The 21,569-nt window shown below is 41.0% G+C and overlaps 1 protein-coding gene across 17 annotated transcripts in view; it reads left to right on the top strand.

Annotated features, from left to right (window-relative positions):
• Nucleotides 1–21,569, top strand: part of tenm3 (teneurin transmembrane protein 3) — a 408,252-nt gene that overhangs the window by 196,486 nt on the left and 190,197 nt on the right. For all 17 annotated transcript variants that reach the window (XM_037253940.1, XM_037253950.1, XM_037254006.1 and 14 more), the window contains 3 exons: nt 3,081–3,348; nt 18,171–18,344; nt 20,394–20,458. In XM_037253940.1, coding sequence (XP_037109835.1) covers nt 3,081–3,348; nt 18,171–18,344; nt 20,394–20,458 — 507 coding nt within the window. The remainder of the gene's footprint in view (nt 1–3,080; nt 3,349–18,170; nt 18,345–20,393; nt 20,459–21,569) is intronic.

Below are 21,569 nucleotides of genomic sequence, written 5' to 3'. Positions count from 1 at the left end.
ATGGCAAGACACACAAAGAAATCGAAATTACGTTCCCACTATCCCACGGTGACAAGACATAGTACACAATATACATACAAGTAAACAACACAAAAAAATAAAAATAAGAAGGCACAAACAATGAATAAATAAGAGTGATGAATAAATAATAAATAAACAAATAACATAATAAATAAGAGGAGCAAAAATGGAGCAAGTGTGCATACAGCATACAGTCAGAATATAGCGCAAAAGTACAGGACGCTACGCAGAAGGGGGGGAGAGAGTTCAGGATCCTAACAGCCTGGAGTATGAAGCTGTTGGTGAGCCTGGTGGTGCGGGAACATGGCAGAACAAGCAAACACTACACAGGAAGGACCTGGACATTAGATTCAAACCTCCAACTTCAGAACTGTGAGGTCGATGTGCAAATATAACACAGCGGTAAAGATGCTCTGTTCTTACAAAGTACTCCTTGATACCCTAAATTTAAAATCAGTAATTTCTCATGCCCCTTTTGTCTCTTTTCTAATTTTTTTCTATCCTTTGCATTCGTCAATCCAAAAGCGGTGCGCTCCACCTCCATGAACTGTAAAGATAGTCTTTGGCTGTGGAACAAACCCATGCTTGCTTAGGTCTCCTTGCTTGAGACCAGAGGTGGAATGAGTTTTCACGCTTCATAACCCACACGTCTTCGCTCTTCCACTGGCCTCTTCCACGCTGCCTGCGTTCTTTTTCCTGGATCTCCTCTCCAACTTGTCTTCTCTTTCTTTGCAGTCTTTCAACTCCTCCTATCTATCATTTTGTTTCTCTCTTTGCATTACACATCTTGCTCTGTCCCATGTCAGGTTTGCTCGCTTTTTATCTTCATTAAATTTGGTTGATCATTGCTGTTCCTCTCAGCAACTTATAATATTATAAGTTATAACTATTATACTAATTATTATAACTTCTTGGGACATTAATGTTTCTTTTTGCACTCTCTTTTCAACTTGTTTAACTATCCATCAGCTGCGCTGAACCATGAAATACTTCAAAATGTTTATTTGATAAATTACTGAAATCTGCCGTTGAGTTCGTTTGTCTTGACATGTTTAAATTTATAATCATGTATAATTATCTAATTATCCCTATATTGGGTAACAACTTCAGTTTAATTTTATTTATATGATGCAGTTAATTGTATGACTACTGAAGATCATTCACACAAGAAAAAATAAATAAATATTATCGTCAATTTTCAGCATAATATTGCTAGTGGATATGGGACTTAACGGATCCTCACATACATACATATATATATATACGTATATCGTATATATATATATATATATATATATATATACGTATATATATAGCCACTAATACGTACCTAATCATAATTTAATATGGTAGTAGAACGAAGGCATCATTCACCAGAGTGCAGTTTGAAACTAACTTAGGCCAACAAGTCATCCATCAACACACATATTTCAGCTGCGGTGCAAGTTTTACAAAAAAATGTGTTTCTACCAAATTATCATTAAAAAAGGTAAGGTTTTAACCATCTAACATGACTAGATGTTCGTATTTTCAAGCTGGAGCTAAAGTATAATAGTAATATGGTTGTTTGTACAGTGCATAGTAAACAACGTGTTTTCTACACAAGATCAAATTCAAAGAAACATTTCGAGTGGAAGAAGGCGGTGTGAAGCAGAGGTGTAACTAATGCAGGACTGCTGTATTGAGTCATCAGTCTTCATAATTTGTTTCAGTGTTTTTGTATTGCATTTTTGAATAATGCACCTGTCCTTATGAGTTTGCTGATGTGCTTGACCTTTTTTCTTTTGAATTTCATTTATCAATCAGAATGTGGAATTCAAATTTCCTCTTCTTGGGGTATTTAACGGATTAGTCATGCACTACAGTTTTGTAATGTCTTAGAATTCAAAATGTTGGGACCTTTATTAAATATGAGATTAAAATATGATAATTAGATTAGGTAATTACATATCCTGTAATTAATCAGATTTTTTTAATGGGCCTGACTGCATATGTGTGTGTGTGTATATATATATATATATTCGCAGATGATATAGCGTTACTCTCCTCTACAAAACACAATATGCAAAATAAAACAACCCAAATTGATGCAGAAGCCAAGCGAGTAGGACTCAAGATCAATACACAAAAGACAAAAACAATGAGGATAAATGCAAAAAAACAGGAACGAATCAAGATCAATGACCAAGATATTGAGAATGTAGACCAGTTCACTTTCTTGGGAGCAATCGTATGTAGAGGGAGGCGGTATGAATGATCTGAAGAATAAGCTGTCAAAAGCAAGAGGGGCATTTATCAAACTTAGAAAGACCTGGAGCTCCAATGACATCTTAAGAAGAACCAAGCTAAAGCTTTATAAGACGCTAGTAGTGCCAGTACTGCTGGATGGATGCGAAACGTGGAAAATGAATAAAGGGGACAGCAAGGCAATTAATGTGTTCCACAACCGATGCCTACGAAGAATACTCCGCATACATTGGCAAGACCATATCAGCACTAAAGACCTACTAGAGAGAGCTGCAATGGAGCCATTGAGTGAAGAAGGTAGGATGCGTAAATGGAAAATGATTGGACACATACTACGGCAGGACCACAACAACGACCGCAACACAGCCATGACCTGGGTACCAGAAGGAAAAAGAAGGAAAGGAAGACCGAAGACCACATGGAGGCGTACTGTCGAGAAAGAAAGGAAAGAAGCAGGATGGAAGTCATGGTCTGAAGCGAGGACTGCAGCAGCTGACCGTGACAAGTGGAAGCGCTCTGTGAAGGCCTTATATGCCACAAGGCACGAAGTGAATATATATATATATATATATATATATGTATGTGTATATATATATATATATATATATATATATATATATATATATATATATATATATATATACACTTACATCTATATACACACGCACACACACACACACACACACATACACACACACACACACACATACTAATTATTATTATTTTGTTTTAAATAAATAATGATGAATTTGGCTGCAATTTTAAAGTCAGACATACCCCTATAAATATTTTTTTTTTCTGAATGTTTACAGAGCAACCAACCAATATACACAGCTCTACTCTGCCTCCAGTGGCAACCCCATATCGTCAGCAGCCCTCAGTAACAGCTCTCAACCAGTCACTGGGCTCTGCACATCATCCTGGTCAGTTGCTGAATTCCACACGGCAACTAACTCCTCCTACTGGAAGCCTGGCTCCTGTGGCCGGCCAATCACCTGCCGAGCTGCAGACCACATCCCCAGAGAGCGTCCCGCTGCAAGACAGCTGGGTGCTGGGTAGCAATGTGCCTCTGGAAACAAGGTAAATTATATCTTATTTAAAGACAGATGCAGCTAAAGCTTTGTCATGTTGACAAATTTTTACATCACGATATGAGTAATTTTGTATAATCTTGAACTAAATGGCAGTTTTCTGTTATCTGTACACCGTTTATTTTTTTTAATTCTTTTGAACTGCTTATCCTCAATAAGGTCACACTAGAGCGTAGCTCTAAAACACATTTTATACAGAGAACACCATATGATATCAGAATCAGCTTTATAGTCCAAGTTTGTGCATGCCAAACAGGGAATTTGACGCAGCCTCTGTACAACATTTAAGTGACTGACAACATTCAGGCAACCAACAACATTTAAGTGGCAAGAGCAGGATGTTATTGCACAGTGATGTCTCTGAGTCTCTATGAGTGGTGTGAGTTTATCAGAGCGGCAGCCTGGGGGAAGAAGCTGTGTCTGTGTCTGCTGGTTTTGGCGTACAGCGCTCTGTAACGCCATCTGGAGGGGAGTAGTTTGAACAGACTGTGACCTGGGTGAGAAGGGTCTGCAGAGATCTTACTTGCACGTTTCCTGATCCTGGACAGGTACAAGTCTTGGATAGATATATCCATCCATCCATCCATCTTCTGTACCGCTTATCACCACGGGGGTCGCGGGCGTACTGGAGCCTATCCAGGCAGTCATCGGGCAGTAGGCGGGGGACACCCTGAACTGGTTGCCAGCCAATCGCAAGGCACACAGAGACAAAAAACCATCCGCACTTGCAAGCACACCTACAGGCAATTTGGAGTGCTCAATCAGCCTACCATGCATGTTTTTGGGATGTGGGAGAAAACCGGAGTTCCTGGAGGAAACCCACGCGGGCACGGAGAACATGCAAACTCCACACAGGGAAGGCTGGAGGTGGAATCGAACCCGCACCCTCCTGAGGTGGACGTGCTAACCATTATATATATATCTATATCTATTTCTATATATATATATATATATATAGTAGTGCATTATGGAGGGCAGGTCGTACGGAAGCTGGAACGTTTCTCCCGGCTGAATCTGGAAGTTTTTATGATGTCCTGTATATATATATATATATATACGTATATATATGTACATATATATATATATATATACAGTGGCGCCTCGGTTTTCGACCACAATCCGTTCCAGAAGGCTGTTCGAGAAGTGAATCGTTCGAATTCCTAATCATGTTTTCCCATTACAAATAATGAAAAAAGAATTAATCCGTTCCACAAAAAAACGCCGTTATTAAGCATTTTTTCATTTGCGCATTTTTGTCCGATCGCGTAACTGCAGCGCAGCGCCGAATGTGCAACCGTAACGCGTCGCCGACCGCACAACTGCACCGCGCTGGTCGCATTATTGTGACAGAGCCGTCGCTGAAATTTAGAAAATATTTTTAAATTCCTGATGTACTTTCCAAAATTTGAGTGGACCTCAGTGCGCAGGGAGCTTAATTTTGTCCGATCGCGCAACTGCAGCGCACTGCCGAACGCGCAACCGTAGCGCGCCGCCGACCGCGCAAATGCACCGCGCTGGTCGCATTATTGTGACAGAGCGGTCGCTAAATTTTAGAAAATATTTTTAAAGTCCTGATGTCCATCCATCCATCCATCTTCTTCCGGTTATCCGGGGTCGGGTCGCGGGGGCAGCAGCTTTAGGAGGGACTCCCAGACTTCCCTCTCCCCAGCTACTTCATCCAGCTCATCCCAGGGGATCCCAAGGCGTTCCCAGGCCAGCTGAGAGACATAGTATCTCCAGCGCGTCCTGGGTCATCCCCGGGGTCTCCTACCGGTGGGACATGCCCGGAACACCTCCCCAGAGAGGCGTCCAGGAGGCATCCTGATGAGATGCCCGAGCCATCTCATCTGGCTCCTCTCAACGTGGAGGAGTAGCGACTGTACTCCGAGTCTCTCCCGGATGACCGAGCTTCTCACCCTATCTCTAAGGGAGAGCCCGGACATGCTGCCGAGAAAACTCATTTCGGCCGCTTGTATCCGGGATATCGTTCTTTCGGTCACGACCCATAGCTCGTGACCATAGGTGAGGGTAGGAGCGTAAATCGACCGGTAAATTGAGAGCTTTGCCTTTTGGCTCAGCTCTCTCTTTACCACGACGGACCGGTACAGAGTCCGCATTACCACCGACGCTGCACCGATCCGCCTGTCGATCTCGCGCTCCATCCTCCCCTCACTCGTGAACAAGACCCCAAGATACTTGAACTCCTCCACTTGGGACAGGATCTCATCCCCAATCCGGAGAGGGCATTCCACCCTTTTTCGACCGAGGACCATGGACTCGGATTTGGAGGTGCTGACCCTCATCCCGACCGCTTCACATTCGGCTGCGAACCGCTCCAGTGAGAGCTGGAGATCACGGCCTGAAGAAGCCAACAGCACCACGTCGTCTGCAAAAAGCAGAGACGCGATGCTGAGGTCCCCAAACCGGACCACCTCAACGCCTCGGCTGCGCCTAGAAATTCTGTCCATAAAAATTAGGAACAGAATCGGTGACAAAGGGCAGCCTTGGCGGAGTCCAACCCTCACTGGGAACGAATCCAACTTACTGCCGGAAATGCGGACCAAATTCTGGCATCAGTGATACAGGGACCGAACCGCACTTATCAGTTGGCTCGGCACCCCGTACTCCCGAAGCACCCTCCACAGAACCTCCCAAGGTTGATTTGGTCTGATCGCCGAACTGCAGCGCGCCGGGCGCTCACTGTCGCATTGCTTTAGGAGCGTCTTTGTGTTTTAGGATGGCTTTACTGCTCCCACTTGCTTCCTTTGGAGGCATGATTAGAGTTGATGCAATCCTCAGAGTAACGAGAATGTAATAACGAAAGGAGTCAGTTGGCATGCTGGTCCTCTCGGCTCATCTCGCGAGGTTCGACAACCGAATTTCGTCCGACATCCAAAGCAAAAAAATCTCGAATTTTTTGTTCGAATACCGATTTGTTCGAGAACCGGGACGTTTAAAAACCGCGGCTCCACTGTGTGTGTGTGTGTTTTTATTGTATTTTCAAAGACTTTTTAAAACATTTAAAGTTAAACTGACTTTTAGAAACATTCTTTTGGGGTTCACTAAAACGCACAAACGTACAACAAGACTTTTATAATTGTAATTTCAAACATTTTATTGTATTTTCAAAGACTTTTTAAAACATTTAAAGTTAAACTGACTTTTAGAAACATTCTTTTGGGCTTCACTAAAACGCACAAACTTACAAAAAAATTACCGTAAACATGTCATGGCTCCGCTCTTTTCTCACCGTGCTGGCCGGCTGACGCATATCCAATGAGGAGCCCATTGTGCGCGCTAACCAGTGCTGATCGCTGCCACCTGTGTCCTTGTTACCGGCTGATTAGTGCGTGTAGTTAAACCCCGCAAACCCATCAATCTGCAGAGGTTCGTCTGCGTATGCCTGCCACCCTGTTCTGCGATACCACCTGATTCCCGTTTGCCTGATCCGCTGTGTAGCGTGATGCATATGATATAATATTCAGCGCGATGTATATTGCAACAACAATTGTCTCCTCCCACCTTCTGCCTTCACGGCATCCCTAGGCGATCGGAAACTACTGAACTCTAATGATTTGCAAGTCGGTACACTAAATAAACTATATATCAAATAACTATAACATGAATAACAAGTTTATCGAATCATCCGTATCACTCTAAATCATTAAATCCATCGAAATCTTCGTCCTCTGTATCAATCTCTTTCCTCTGTGTTATAAACAACTCTGCTGACTCTGGAAGTCAGTGAATGGATTCAGACTCATCGTCAGCTGTGGTTCCAATTATTCCACAGGCCTCGTGCGACCTCATACGGTTTAACGTGGAAATAACATGTGAAGTGATCAATTATACTAGTAAATACGTAAGTAATGTGTTTAATGATCAAGTAATAATGTGTTAATAATTTCACATATAAGTCGCTCCTGATTATAAGTCGAAGTCTCAAACTATGAAAAAAACTGCGAGTTATAGTCTGGAAAATACGGTATATAGATTATAAATATAATAATGTATATCCGTATATATATATATATATATATATGCCCGATGAGATGGGATAGGCTCCAGCACGCCCGCGACCCCTGTGGGGATATCGATACATAGAACCACGATACGATATTTGCCGATATCTTAAAGCCTGCTGTGATTCACTCACGATACATCACGATATAGTGCTCCACGATCGATTTTTATTTATTTATTTTTAAATAAAAAATATAGAACAATATCCTGATTTATAACAATTCATACGCAAAATCAACAAGGTACTGCAAACTGTTTATTTAGGAAATTACAAGAGTATTGTAGTATACAAAGTGCTTATTTTAACACTGAACTTTATCAAATTCCTATATTTTTTCTCATATAAGTAAAGAAAAATGAATATTCTTTCTTTTTTTGTAATACCATTAACTTTAAAGTGCATTACTGAACTATTTATTTACAATAATTTTAATTGTCCGTTGAGCCATCTTTTCTTTGGAATCCAAAGTGCTTCCAAACGAATGACTTGAAGCCCAAAGGGGAGCGAATTTCCTCGTCTTCTTGGACACTAGCCATAGCACCAGCCCAGGAGCCGTGTAGTTGTCGGCTCCCCTTTCACGTGCCTGCTCTGCTCACAACACAACACGCCGCGTACTGCTCCCGGAAAGAGGAAGCAAGCAACAATGAACTGGATTTCAAAATAAAGTCGCGTCTATTGTCCGAGGTCAAACACGGCGATATAAATCGATGTTTACGTTTAGCATCGATGCCAATAAATCGTAGAGCATTATATCGATTAATCGATGTGTATCGATGAATCGTTACACCCCTAGTATATATATATACAAATATTATATATATATATATATATATATATACCGTAATTTTCGGACTATAAGTCGCACCGGAGTATAAGTCGCACCAGCCATAAAATGCCCAAAAAAGTGAAAAAAAACCATATATATGTATATAAGTCGCTCCTGAGTATAAGTCGCCCCCCCACCCAAACTATGAAAAAACCCGCGACTTATAGTCCGAAAATTACGGTATATATATATATATATATATATATATATAAAATATATATATATACACCGTAATTTTCGGACTATAAGTCGCTCCGGAGTATAAGTCGCACCAGCCATAAAATGCCCAAAAATGTGAAAAAAAACATATATAAGTCGCTCCGGAGTATAAGTCGCATTTTGGGGGGCAATTTATTCGACAAAATCCAACACCAAGAACAGACATGAACGAGCAACAACAGGCTAAACGATACGGTATGCTAACGTGACAAACACAAACGAGGAGCTGAGAACGGGCCTGACGTAACATTCAGTTATTTAAAAAAAACTATTACATAAATAACACGTTTATAAAACCATCTGTGTCACTCCAATTCATTAAATCCATCGAACGTCCTTTGTCAACAATGCCGTGTGCCGCGCCGCAGTTCAAATTATTCCACAGGCCCATACAACGATATATAAACTATATTTTAAATAACTATCACATAAACAACAATATTATCAAACCATTTGTGTCACTCCAAATCATTAAATCCATCGATCAAATTTCTCGTCTTTTATCGATCGTCCTTTGTCAACAATGCCGTGTGCCGTGCCGCAGTTCAAATTATTCCACAGGCCCATACAACGATATATAAACTATATTTTAAATAACTATCACATAAACAACAATATTATCAAACCATTTGTGTCACTCCAAATCATTAAATCCATCGATCAAATTTCTCGTCCTTTATGTCATCCTGGTGACAGAGGACATGTCCAGAGGATATGGCGCTTTAAAGTGTTAATTACTTTATTAGATTTTTTCTCTCTATTTTTCATGTTTTGAATATGTTCAAGATAAAGATATCAAAGCATGTGAAGTGATCAACTATACTAGAAATAACATGTAAAGTGGTCAACTGTACTTGTAAGTAAGTGATGTGTTAATGGTCAAGTAAAAATTTGTGAAAAAAAACATATATAAGTCGCTCCTGAGTATAAGTCGCCCCCCCACCCAAACTATGAAAAAAACCGCGACTTATAGTCCGAAAATTACGGTAACTAATTTTTAAAAAGGTCACAGGTTGAATTAAACTCATGAGAATAATCACATTCAAATAAAGCTTATAAATGAAAACATGCAATTCAACTACAATATATATGTATATATATGTAGTATATATATATATATATATATATGTATATTTGCATCCTCTGTACATGACGCTTTTTGTTTGCCAAACGTGACATTTGAACACTATAATTCAAATTCAATATTGGTTTTGTGAGGATCTGGTATTCACATTCACTGTTGGGGAAATTACTTCCAAAATGTAATTACTAGTTACAGTTACTCGTTTCCTTTCCAAAAAAGTAATTGGATTACCCCATCATAAATGTAACTAGTTACTAGGGAAAGTAATTATTGTATATTACCGTTTCAAAAATGTTCAATTATGTAAAATAATTCAGATTTTTCAACAGGTGGCAATACAGTTGGATAAAGTAGAACAGCATAGACTAGTACAGCAGTGACCAACCCGCGGCTCGCGAGCCGCATGCGGCTCTTTGGCTGGTTTCATGCGGCTCTTCAGGAGATTTCACATGACAAGCGTCAAAATGCTTGGCTGGCGCCGCCATTTATTCCCCCTAGGTGGCGGTGGTGCGCTGACCAGTTGAATCGGTTTGAATTGAAAAGAAGAAGAAGAATGACGTACTGATGACAAATGCGCGCGTTCATTTGAGTTGTAAATAATTTGTTTCAAGTTCGCTCTCAAAATGGCAGGGAAAAAAAGCACAGCCAAACGAAAATATGAAGAAGAACAGGACGTTTTTAACAGAGTGGGAGAGTTTATATTTTTTTGTTGAACGTAATGGCAAGCCATTCTGCCTTATATGTCAGGCATCATTAGCGCATTTCAAAGCTTCAAATCTTCAGCGTCACTTCAGCTCAGTCCATCCTAATATCGACCAGGAATTTCCAAAAGGGACTGAACTTCGCAAGCACAGGTTGGTCACTTTGAAAAGTCAGGCAGAAAAGCAGATGCATTTTTTCCAAAAATTTACAAACCACTCAGAGACCGTAACGCTTGCATCATATCAACTGGCTTGGAACATTGCACAGGCTAAAAAGCCATACAACGAAGGCGACTTCATTAAAGGGTTAGGGTTATTGAAAATTGTTATATTTCTGTTTGTGGACTTGCTTGAACTGAGAGTTTGTGTGTGTGAGACAGTGCACACAATGTTAACTGTTAAATAACTGTCATTATCTTGGTGTGGGACATATTCAATAAATCTGGCTGAGCAGAGGCCTGTGTGTGTCTGTCTCTCTCTGTCTGCGGGGGGGGGGTGATGTGGCTCTTTGGGGGGGGGGGGGGGGATGTGGCTCTTTGGGATGACACAGTCAAAAATGTGGCTCTTCGCCTCTGACTGGTTGGCCACCCCTGGACTAGTACGTAATCTAATTTAATATTTATTTAACAACTATGTAAAATAATCATCACACAACTTCCAGATGATCGTTCAAATCAGACGGACGCACACACTGCACACGTTTCCTTTTTTTTTTATGGCTGAACTCCTCTGATTGAAAAAAGTTACAGCTCGGAGTGGCCAACAATTCGCTATATGGTAATGTAAACAATGTTGCGTCTTCAGACAGTCCAACAGTTGAAAAACGAATGAAGAAAAAAGTGAAAACATACCAGGTATGCCAAGTTCGTCACTCAAAGTTCTCCAACCATGTTCCCGTTTTGTTTTGTGTCGGTATAGGTACAAATAAGTATTGTACAGCGAGGGATGAGCACAGACAACGACGATGATCATTTTCTCTTTTTTGTTCTCAGTTCCCCCATAAAAAGGCCCGGCATTGCATGCCGCAGAATGTCACGTGACAGACTCCCGAAGCTAATTGGCTGATGCGAGGCATATCAACTCAAGTTAGTCCGCGGAAAAGCATCAGCGTGTTTGTGTTGCACGTCGACACTTCCCACGCCCAAAACGGCACAAACATGGCGCCAGAAACGTGGTGCCAGAAACAGGTGTGAAGCAGCATAAGTAACGTGCCACATTTCACTGTTAGTAACGGTAACGACGTTATAACAATTAACAGTAATTGAGTAGATCATCCGTTACTGGAAAACTCTACCGGTATTAGTATCGCCCCTACTTCTAACGCCATTAGTCCCAACACTGTTTACAATTGCTTCTCTTTCTTATTAATAGCAGCTCCAGCGAAATGGCGAAAATGGAGATACGGGTTAAGAACCAGGCATCCATAAATCAAGTGACCTGGATTTAACCAATGACAGCAGTGTGTTAAGTTCTAAGAGCATCTGGTCTTTGTGTGCTTAATGGCTTTGCCAAATGGGTGAGACAGTCAGTTTGCTGGTCTCAGCGTGTCTCTACACAGCCTCTGACCCTGGTCTGAAGTGGTGAGGCCCTTCCTTGCTCACTATTCATACGTAAATGTTTAAGTTGGTCCAAACGTGGCCAATACGTGGTTTCATGACTGAAACTGAAGACACTGACAAAGTGATGTTAAACAGGTATAATCTGGGTTTATAAACAAATGTATCCTTGTTGAGAGTTACCATCTTGAAATCATGTGAACGGAGAATGTGTTTTGATTGCCCACCTAAATTTCAGGGATATTTCTAAGGCACTGAAAACAGTGACAGATCAATATACAGTGTACAGTATCTGTCATTGCAACGCCAATTAATTGCTGTGTGTTTATGAGAATACATGGGTTATGTTAATCTTGACCTTTATTTCACCAAACAATTTATAGTCAGTTCTAAGTTTTTCCCATCCTTCTCCCCCTTTTTTGATCATTCCCTGAGAGAAAAACGGCAATGTTGATAGATTGATGGAGGGGAAAATATCGGTCTCTCTGATCCTTACAACCGCCAGCATATTGGCTTTGCTTCTGTATGAGCTGGAGAATGTTTATACCATTGGGACTATGTCTATCGTTTGGATTTATTTTAGTATTAAAAGGTTCAAAGTTTGGTTTTGAGATCACTCAAAACTGGGTTCATTCTAGAAAAACCCAGGAGTGTGTTTGAACAGTCGCAAAGCATAGAGACAGATTTTGAATAGAGAGAAAGAATGATTGGAGTATATATGTACGTATATGAAAGAAAAACTCTAAGCCAGGGGTGGCCAACCCGCGGCTCGCGAGCCGCATGCGGCTCTTTGGCTGGTTTCATGCGGCTCTTTTACGTTCATATCAACATTTGTGTTTATTTTTCGTGCGTATTTGCTTCGCTTGAGTTCAATATGGTATTTTGGTCAAACGCGCATGCGCGTGAGGTGAAATCCCACAAAGGAGGAGGGACAAACCCATTTGAGGAGTGTCAATTTCGCTCTCAAAATGGCAAGGAAAAAATGCACAGCTAAACGAATATATGACGATGAACACAGGGCAGAGCGATTGGTTTTGCTGGCTTTTTAATGAATGGTGACTGTGACTACGGGGGCCCATTAGGTCCAGAAAAGCTGACAAGACGCTAAGCCAACCCGGCCAAAATGGCAAGGAAAAAATGCACAGCTAAACGAATATATGACGATGACCACAGGACGTTTTTAACAGAGTTAAAGTTGTTTTTTGTTGAACGTAATGGCAAGCCATTCTGCCTGATATGTCGGACGTCATTAGCGCATTTAAAAGCTTCAAATGTTCAGCGCCACTTCAGCTCAGTTCATGCCAATATCGATAAGGACTTTGCAAAAGGGACTGAATTTCGCAAGCACAAGTTTGGACACTTTGAAAAGTCAGGCAGGAAAATAGGTACAGTTTTTCAAAAAAATTACGAAGCACTCAGAGACTGTCACACTTGCATTGTTTCAACTGGCTTGGAACATTGCACGGGCTAAAAAGCCATACAATGAAGTGGAGTTCGTTAAAATATGCCTCAGTGACGTTATTGAAATCTTGTCTCCTGAAAACGACAAACTAAAATGAATGGTCTGTCCCGCCACACATAGTAAGTGAAAAAACTTATTATGTTTTTGTTTGTGGAATTTGTTAAACTGAGAGTTTGTCTGTGTGAGACAATGCACACAATGTTCATTGTTGAAAATGGGGTCTTTGGTCTGTGGTTTTAGTACTGTAGGAGTCAATTTGTCATTATCATGTTGGTGCGTGACATAATAATGTCACACAATAAATTTGGCTGAGCAGAGGGGTGTGTGTGTGTGTGTGTGTGTGTGTGTGTGTGTGTGTGTGTGTGTGTGTGTGTGTGTGTGTGTGTGTGTGTGTGCGTGTTTGTGTGTGTGTGTGGGGGGGAGTGTTCATGTGTGCTCATGTGTATGATGTGGCTCTTTGCGATGACACAGTAAAAAATGTGGCTCTTAGTCTCTGGCTGGTTGGCCACCCCTGCTCTAAGCACTTCGACTTTTTCGTACAGGCAAAGACAAACTGTTAATAATTTCCGTCATTTGTCAGCTTCCGTGCCACCTGTCCGTCATCATGAGTCCATCATTATTTCAAGCCAAATCAAAGTCATGTTAGTTCGTCACTCCGTCATTGTTATATTAACTGTTTCTGTCATCGCTAAATTACAGTTTGTCGCCACTATTTTCGGACTCAGTTCTTTATCATCCTCTTCTTGATTGATTAATGGGTGTGAATTTTATTCATATTTTCGATTAAATTTTAATGCATCATCATGCTCTTTGATGGGTTTTTAAATATTTTGTTTTGGGGGTTAATTTTAGTTATCTTACCTCACAGAACTTGCATCTTAAAATAGGCGGAGTGGAAGAAGAGTACATTCCATTTATTTGCTAGATTACTTTTATTATATTTTATTATTATGATTATTATTTTACTTTGCTTAGTGGTAATCAGTATGGACATCTATGGTCACATCCAAAACAGGCACACTCTCACTCACACTCATTCACGCACGCAAACTCGCACGCACGCACACACACACATATATACACACACACGCACACACACACTCACACACACGTCAGCTCCAACATTCTTGTGTTGCCCTGAATAGTAAAGACATCCAGTTTGAATAATTCCTGAAATGCAGGTTACAGAAAAGAGATTTGAAGCACCATTATCTTTAAGAGGCTCCCATATTAGTTATGGTTGCCGCTCACTGTGGTCACACTCATTTTACACTCTATTATTCCTGCAATATCTGGTTGTCTGCTGTCATTAGTTTGCACTAACACAGTGAATAGGTCCTCTGCTACATGAAACTATCTCAGCATACAGCATACATTAGTCAATTTGAAGCCCTTTTATATGTCCCTTTGATGCACTGAAAAGACCCTCATGCCTCAAAACACACAAGTGCTGTCTTCAGAGCACACAAAACTGTTAAACATGGCTGGATTGATTCAATTGCATCTTGCTTTGATGCTTACATATGCTTGGCTTGTTTTTAAATGTAGCCCAGTCAGCTCTTTTTTATCTGTATTGCCTCACCTAAAGGAAATTACACGAAAATACAGAACTGGTTTTACATTACAGGGAATGTGTAATGGAAACCATGCATAATTATATGCATTAATAAATAAAGGTAAAAGTGCAGTGATGGTGTTCAGAAACATGCTGCTGCACTCTTTGATTCCGGGCCATTGCTCCCCTACCCAACACACACACACCCCTCTGCCAGCTCAGTGGCCTAGTGGTAGAGTGGCGTCATGACATGAGGCTGTTAAGTCCTGCAGTCTGCGCCTTGAATTAAACTTCTACAACGCACACAATATAATGCAAATGCTCAGTGTATTGTTCGATGTACGGCCTCTGTTATGTGTACTCCTCATTCTGTTTTCGACCATTCACTGTGATCTCTGAACTTTCTTACCGTTATACTGTATGTCTCTTCACATTTTGCCTCGAGGCAGGTATTAATTACATGGCCCTTGTTACAATCGACAATAATTGTTAATCACACTGCCTTGTTAGAGAGAAGTCGTAATTGTAATTGCAGACGCTCATTAACTGAACCTCTGACATTAATTAGATGCTGTGTCCTTGATAATTACTGTTCATGCTTTTTGCAGTCATTTTCATGACTGTAGGTAAACTAAACTGGAAAAAATAAATTCTGCATTGATACAAATTCATGGCCACGTCAATTAAATCTAAGGCAACGTACACGGGTATGTGAATAATTTTTAAAGGTAATTTTAGTTACACTCCACTGTTTGAAAAAAACAACACTTACGTTCTTATAATGTATGTACAAACAATAAGCATAGTACCATTATTGTGTGTTATTGGAGTACGCACAATTACAATTATACTAATACAATTATAAAACTCTTGTGCGGAAATCGTAAAAATCTTGACTCCACTTCATGGATTTTCACATCGCGGGGAACCAATTATCAGCAATAAACGAGGGATCACTGGTGGCCAACCAGTCAGAGGCGAAGAGCCACATTTTTGACTGTGTCATCCCAAAGAGCCACATCACCCCCCCCCCCCCCCCCCCCCCCCCGCAGACAGAGACAGACAGACACACACAGGCCTCTGCTCAGCCAGATTTATTGAATATGTCCCACACCAAGATAATGACAGTTACTTAACAGTTAACATTGTGTGCACTGTCTCACACACACATAAACTCTCAGTTCAAGCAAGTCCACAAACAGAAATATAACAATTTTCAATAACCCTAACCCTTTAATGAAGTCGCCTTCGTTGTATGGCTTTTTAGCCTGTGCAATGTTCCAAGCCAGTTGATATGATGCAAGCGTTACGGTCTCTGAGTGGTTTGTAAATTTTTGGAAAGAATGCATCTGCTTTTCTGCCTGACTTTTCAAAGTGACCAACCTGTGCTTGCGAAGTTCAGTCCCTTTTGGAAATTCCTGGTCGATATTAGGATGGACTGAGCTGAAGTGACGCTGAAGATTTGAAGCTTTGAAATGCACTAATGATGCCTGACATATAAGGCAGAATGGCTTGCCATTACGTTCAACAAAAAAATATAAACTCTCCCACTCTGTTAAAAACGTCCTGTGTTCTTCTTCATATTTTCGTTTGGCTGTGCTTTTTTTCCCTGCCATTTTGAGAGCGAACTTGAAACAAATTATTTACAACTCAAATGAACGCGCGCATTTGTCATCAGTACGTCATTCTTCTTCTTCTTTTCAACTCAAACCGATTCAACTGGTCAGCGCACCACCGCCACCTAGGGGGAATAAATGGCAGCGCCAGCCAAGCATTTTGACGCTTGTCATGTGAAATCTCCTGAAGAGCCGCATGAAACCAGCCAAAGAGCCGCATGCGGCTCGCGAGCCGCGGGTTGGCCACTGCTGCCTTACACTATCTAAAATATTTTTAAAAAACTGTCACTTTTATTTAAAAAATAAATACAATTTAAAGAATATTTAGTCGTTATTTTTATTCAATTATTCGACTCTCCATACATATATAGGAATAGGACTTTACGTCTTTCTTTGTAATATAATTGATTTTAATATAGAAGCTGGTGTCAGCTTTATCTCCTCAAGGCTAGACTATTGTAACGCACTCCTCATCGGGATCCCTAGCAAGAGCCTCCAGAGCAGGGGTCACCAACTCCGGTCCTCAAGGGCGCCAATCCAGCCTGTTTTAGGTGCAGCCCTACAACAACACACCTGATTCAAATGATCAGCTCATCAGCAAGCTCTATTAAGGCTGATAGCGATCCTGATTATTTGAATCAGGTGTGTTGTTGTAGGGCTGCACCTAAAACAGGCTGGATTGGCGCCCTTGAGGACCGGAGTTGGTGACCCCTGCTCCAGAGGCTTCAGTACATCCAAAACAGCGCTGCTAGGATCCTGATGAGGGTGCGGAAAAGCGACCACATCACACCCATCCTCCGTTCTCTGCACTGGCTCCCCATCAAATTTCGAACCGATTATAAGATCGCCCTCCTCACTCACCAGTGTATCCTCGGACATGCTCCCCCATACCTCAAAGAACTTATTTATACTAATTTATTATTATTATTATTTTCACATTTAACATATTTTTGTTGGTGGTGTGCCTCAAGATCTTTTCCAATGAAAAGGTGTGCTTTGAATGAAAAAGGTTGGGAAACACTGACTTAAAGCATATACGTACATGGCAAACGTGTTTGTGCTCTCCTGTTTAAAGAATGGGAAACAATGATACAACTTGATACTGAGCAAAGTAATCATATGTTTTAAATTAATAAATACATTTTAAATTTTTTATTTGAGATCCAATGGAATAATAAAAAAAAGACAGAAATGTAAGTCTGATCCCCAATCTTTTAAGGTATTTATATTATTTACCTTGAAAGCAACTTTTTGTAAGGTGCCTTCTCCAAGCATGCATGTTTCATCTCCTCCCACAGATGTTTAGTATGATTTGGATCAGAGTTCAGAAAAGACACTTGATAATAGTCTTTTGGGAGTCAGTTAGCTCTGTCAGACCTTCCATTGGACCCAGGATTTGCGGCTGAGACAAAGGTTTCTTATACTGAGAAGCACAGCAAATGCCTGAGTAGTCTTGAGATGTCATTGTACCCTGGACAGATTCAAGACACTTGGTTTGGATTCATAAAAGCAGGACCAGAATATAATCAGTGTTTCACAGTCGAGAGTGTTTTTTTAATTTTTGCATCTATAATCCTGGAGCTGATGCGGCTTGTGCCAAAAAGATTAATCCAAAGGACATTCTCCCAGAAGCTTTGTGGCTTGCCAATTTGCACCAATTTGAAGTTATTCCAGTCACCTTTGTGAGTCTTTAATTGAAGGGTACCAACAATTTTCCTCGGGTGTGGAATGTAACATTTTTTGTTTCTTTTTCTCTCTCATCCTCCAGGCACTTTCTTTTTAAGACAGGTACAGGTACCACGCCCCTCTTCTCCACAGCAACACCTGGCTACACTATGGCGACAGGCTCAGTGTACTCCCCTCCTACTAGACCTTTGCCAAGAAACACCTTGTCCCGCTCTGCCTTCAAGTTTAAAAAATCCTCCAAATATTGCTCATGGAGGTAAGTTTGCATATCTCAAGCATGGGTAGGCAACTCCGGTCCTCGAGTGGGGTGTACTGCATGTTTTCTATGTCACCCTGTTGGAACACACCTGATTCAAATGATCAGGATTGTTATCCAGCTTCTGCAGGCCTTACTAATTATCTGACCATTTGAATCAGGTGTGTTGCAACAGGAAGCCGTAGGGTATATTCAGACCTCATTGTTTGGTCCAGTTTAAAAAGACCAAGGTTCGATTCTAATGCTGGTCCGGACCTTTTATGGAGGTCTGAATACACGCAAACAAATCCTGGTGCGGATTAAGGAACCGGGCCATGACCCACTTTTTAGGGTGGTCTTGGTTCGCTTCCAAACGGACTCTGGTGCAGTTTGCTTCAGGTGTGAATACAAACAGCGTAGATCCAAACCAACTCCAGGATGGATGCGCATTTTCGGGCTTAACAAGTCACCGCATATTTTCCTCCATTTCTGGGTCTGTGCTCTGTGTGCCACCCTGGTCATTGCTGCCCAATGGGACCACAGATCGTCATAAGCATGGATGTATTTACAAAATATACTTCACTTGCAAACTGTACAGTCTGAATGGGAACTGCACCAAACGAAAAAAATTAAGTCTGCTTTTGGCCCAGACCAAACAAGTGGAACAAAGGACTTTTCTGATCTGAATACACCCATAGAAAACATGCAGGACCGGCCCTCAAAGACTGGAGTTGCCTAGCAGGGGTGTCAAACTCCAGTCCTCGGGGGCCGCATTCCTACATGTTTTCCAAGTTTCCCTCGTTAAACACACCTGATTCAAATAATCAGTTCATCCTCACGTTCTGCAGGAGCCTGATAATTGAATCAGCTGTGTTTAACGAGGGAAACTTGGAAAACATGTAGGAATGCGGCCCCCGAGGACTGGACTTTGACACTTTTGAGTGGTTCACAGTAATAAATAGCACAATATGACTTGCCACGTTTTTTTCAACTATTTAATTAAAATATATTTTTACACAATTGTTGACCTGATTAACATGTTTTAGAAGTATTGACTGAATGAATAATGGTAATGGGAGTCAAAAGCCATACAAATAAAAACCAAAATCCTCACAATCTACCATTTGCTTAATTGAAACAATGCAGCCTGACAAGACCATTCCCTCTGATGATACACAAAGTATGCGCGTTAAGTCAACGTGGCTCACGTCGTAAACACCGCCAGACGAGCAATCAGGAAATACTTTGGATTTGTTTTTGTTTTTTTGTGAAGCAAATGTGTCGTGGCAACAATTGCCAATTTTAGTAAGAATTAAGTAAGTAGTTGTATGTCGATACCGATCGCTGTCGACGTACCTTTACCTTTTGTACCTTTTGTTCAACGTGTGTTCATCTTTTCATTTATCCATTTTTTTGAACCGCTTTATCCTCATGAGGGTCTCGGGCATGCTGAAGCCTATCCCAGCAGTCTTTGGGCGGTAAGCGTGGTACTCCTGCACTGAGAGCCAGTCAATCGCAGGGCACACATAGACAAAAAAACCTTAACACTCACAACCACACTTATGGACAATTTGGAATGGGCAATCAGCCTACCATGCTATTTGAATGTGTGAGGAAACCGAAGTACCCAGGCAATCAGCCTACCATGCTTTTTGAATGTGAGAGGAAACCGAAGCACCCAGAGGAAACCCACACAGGCACGGGGAGATCATGCAAACTCCACACAGGAAGACAAGCACCAGAATTGAACCCCGCACCTCTGAACTGTGACTATGTGTATAGTTTCATTACATCCGGTTAGTGACTAACCTACAACTGACATGCAAAAAAAAATCATTAATGTGTTTAGCTTCTGTGTTTAAACGGTCAAATCCACATGTATATGCATTTCAATAGTCATATGTAAATTATTTCCAGGCAATAACATTGTTTTCCCTCTCAGTGGATATAAACTGACTCCTTCCTAAATTGCAGACAATCTTGTCTAAAATTACTTTGAAAAATCAAAGTAAAAATCCAAACCAAACATTTACAAAGCTCACACACCAATATGATGTGTTCCCCTTTTAGGTGTACAGCACTCAGTGCCGTTGGACTGTCTGTCCTGCTCTCGATCTTGCTGTGTTACTGCATAGGTAAGACCTCATCCATACTCACGGCACTGACAGGTCAATCACAGAATAAATAATTTAACTTCATCCGTTATGTCCCTTCTAAGTTATGTATTGATGTTTCCTTTTTGTTGTTGTTAAGATGTAGTTTGTATTTGGTTTTCTTGCTAGTATCAACCCATCATATGTAACTTTAATGACAGGGTTTTCCTTTCTCTGGGCATTGTTCACCTGTTACCGAATTATCAATGTTTTGGGTGTATTATTTGACACAGCCATAGAAATCACTCCTCACATTATTTTAGTATTAATGGCGTGTTGGCATGCAATTTCTTTTTTTTTTTACCGTCTGTACTGTATGTAACGTAGCTGGGTTACAGAGTAACAAAGCAAAAAAACAATTTTGACAATAGGACACTCAATCAACAACTATGATACTACCAACAACCTGCTGGTTTGACATGCATGTCCCTGTTTAGTGAATGTGCTGATACATGACTTACAAAGTGTCAGTGACAGTCTAATTTACTTTTGGCACGCTGAGCTCCCTGCTTGGACGGGGCACCGTCCGCACCCGGCCTGGGACCAGCCCACAAGCAGGCGTCTGGGGGCGGTGGTGATATTAGCCGTCTTCCAATTCGACCTTGTTGAGGTGGTCCAAGCTCAGCGGGTTCAACTGAGAGACCCCCATACTCTTTGCCCTGGCCAGTCTTCTGTCAAACCTGTGCACCATTGAGAGTTTTTTTCAAATTTCAGTTTAGTGTTGCATGGTTTGCATTTTTTCACGTTTCCGATGGTAATATGGCAATTCATAATTGCTAATCCGCTGGTGTTAATTCAACACCAAGGGTTTTAATTTTAACACCAGCCAAGTGCCCATCCGCACCACCCAGGGTTAAAGTAACATTAATAAGACATTGTAATGTTCAACAGCAAATGGTGTGTTGCCGGAACAAAATGTGTTGACAATGCAGTAATCATGACACTATTGAGTGTTTGGATCAACACCAATTATCATTGATGCCAACATGATACAGTCTGGGGAAAAAATACCCCATGCCTAACTACCTTAAATACAACTTCATTTCAATTCAAAATTCCCCAATTTTATTGGGGAAAAAATACCCCATGCCTA

The sequence above is a fragment of the Syngnathus acus genome, chromosome 1 (assembly GCF_901709675.1).
Source record: "Syngnathus acus chromosome 1, fSynAcu1.2, whole genome shotgun sequence".
Lineage (NCBI taxonomy): Eukaryota > Metazoa > Chordata > Actinopteri > Syngnathiformes > Syngnathidae > Syngnathus > Syngnathus acus.
The sequence above is the reverse complement of the archived record's forward strand: the minus strand, read 5'-3'. Positions and strand labels throughout refer to the sequence as shown.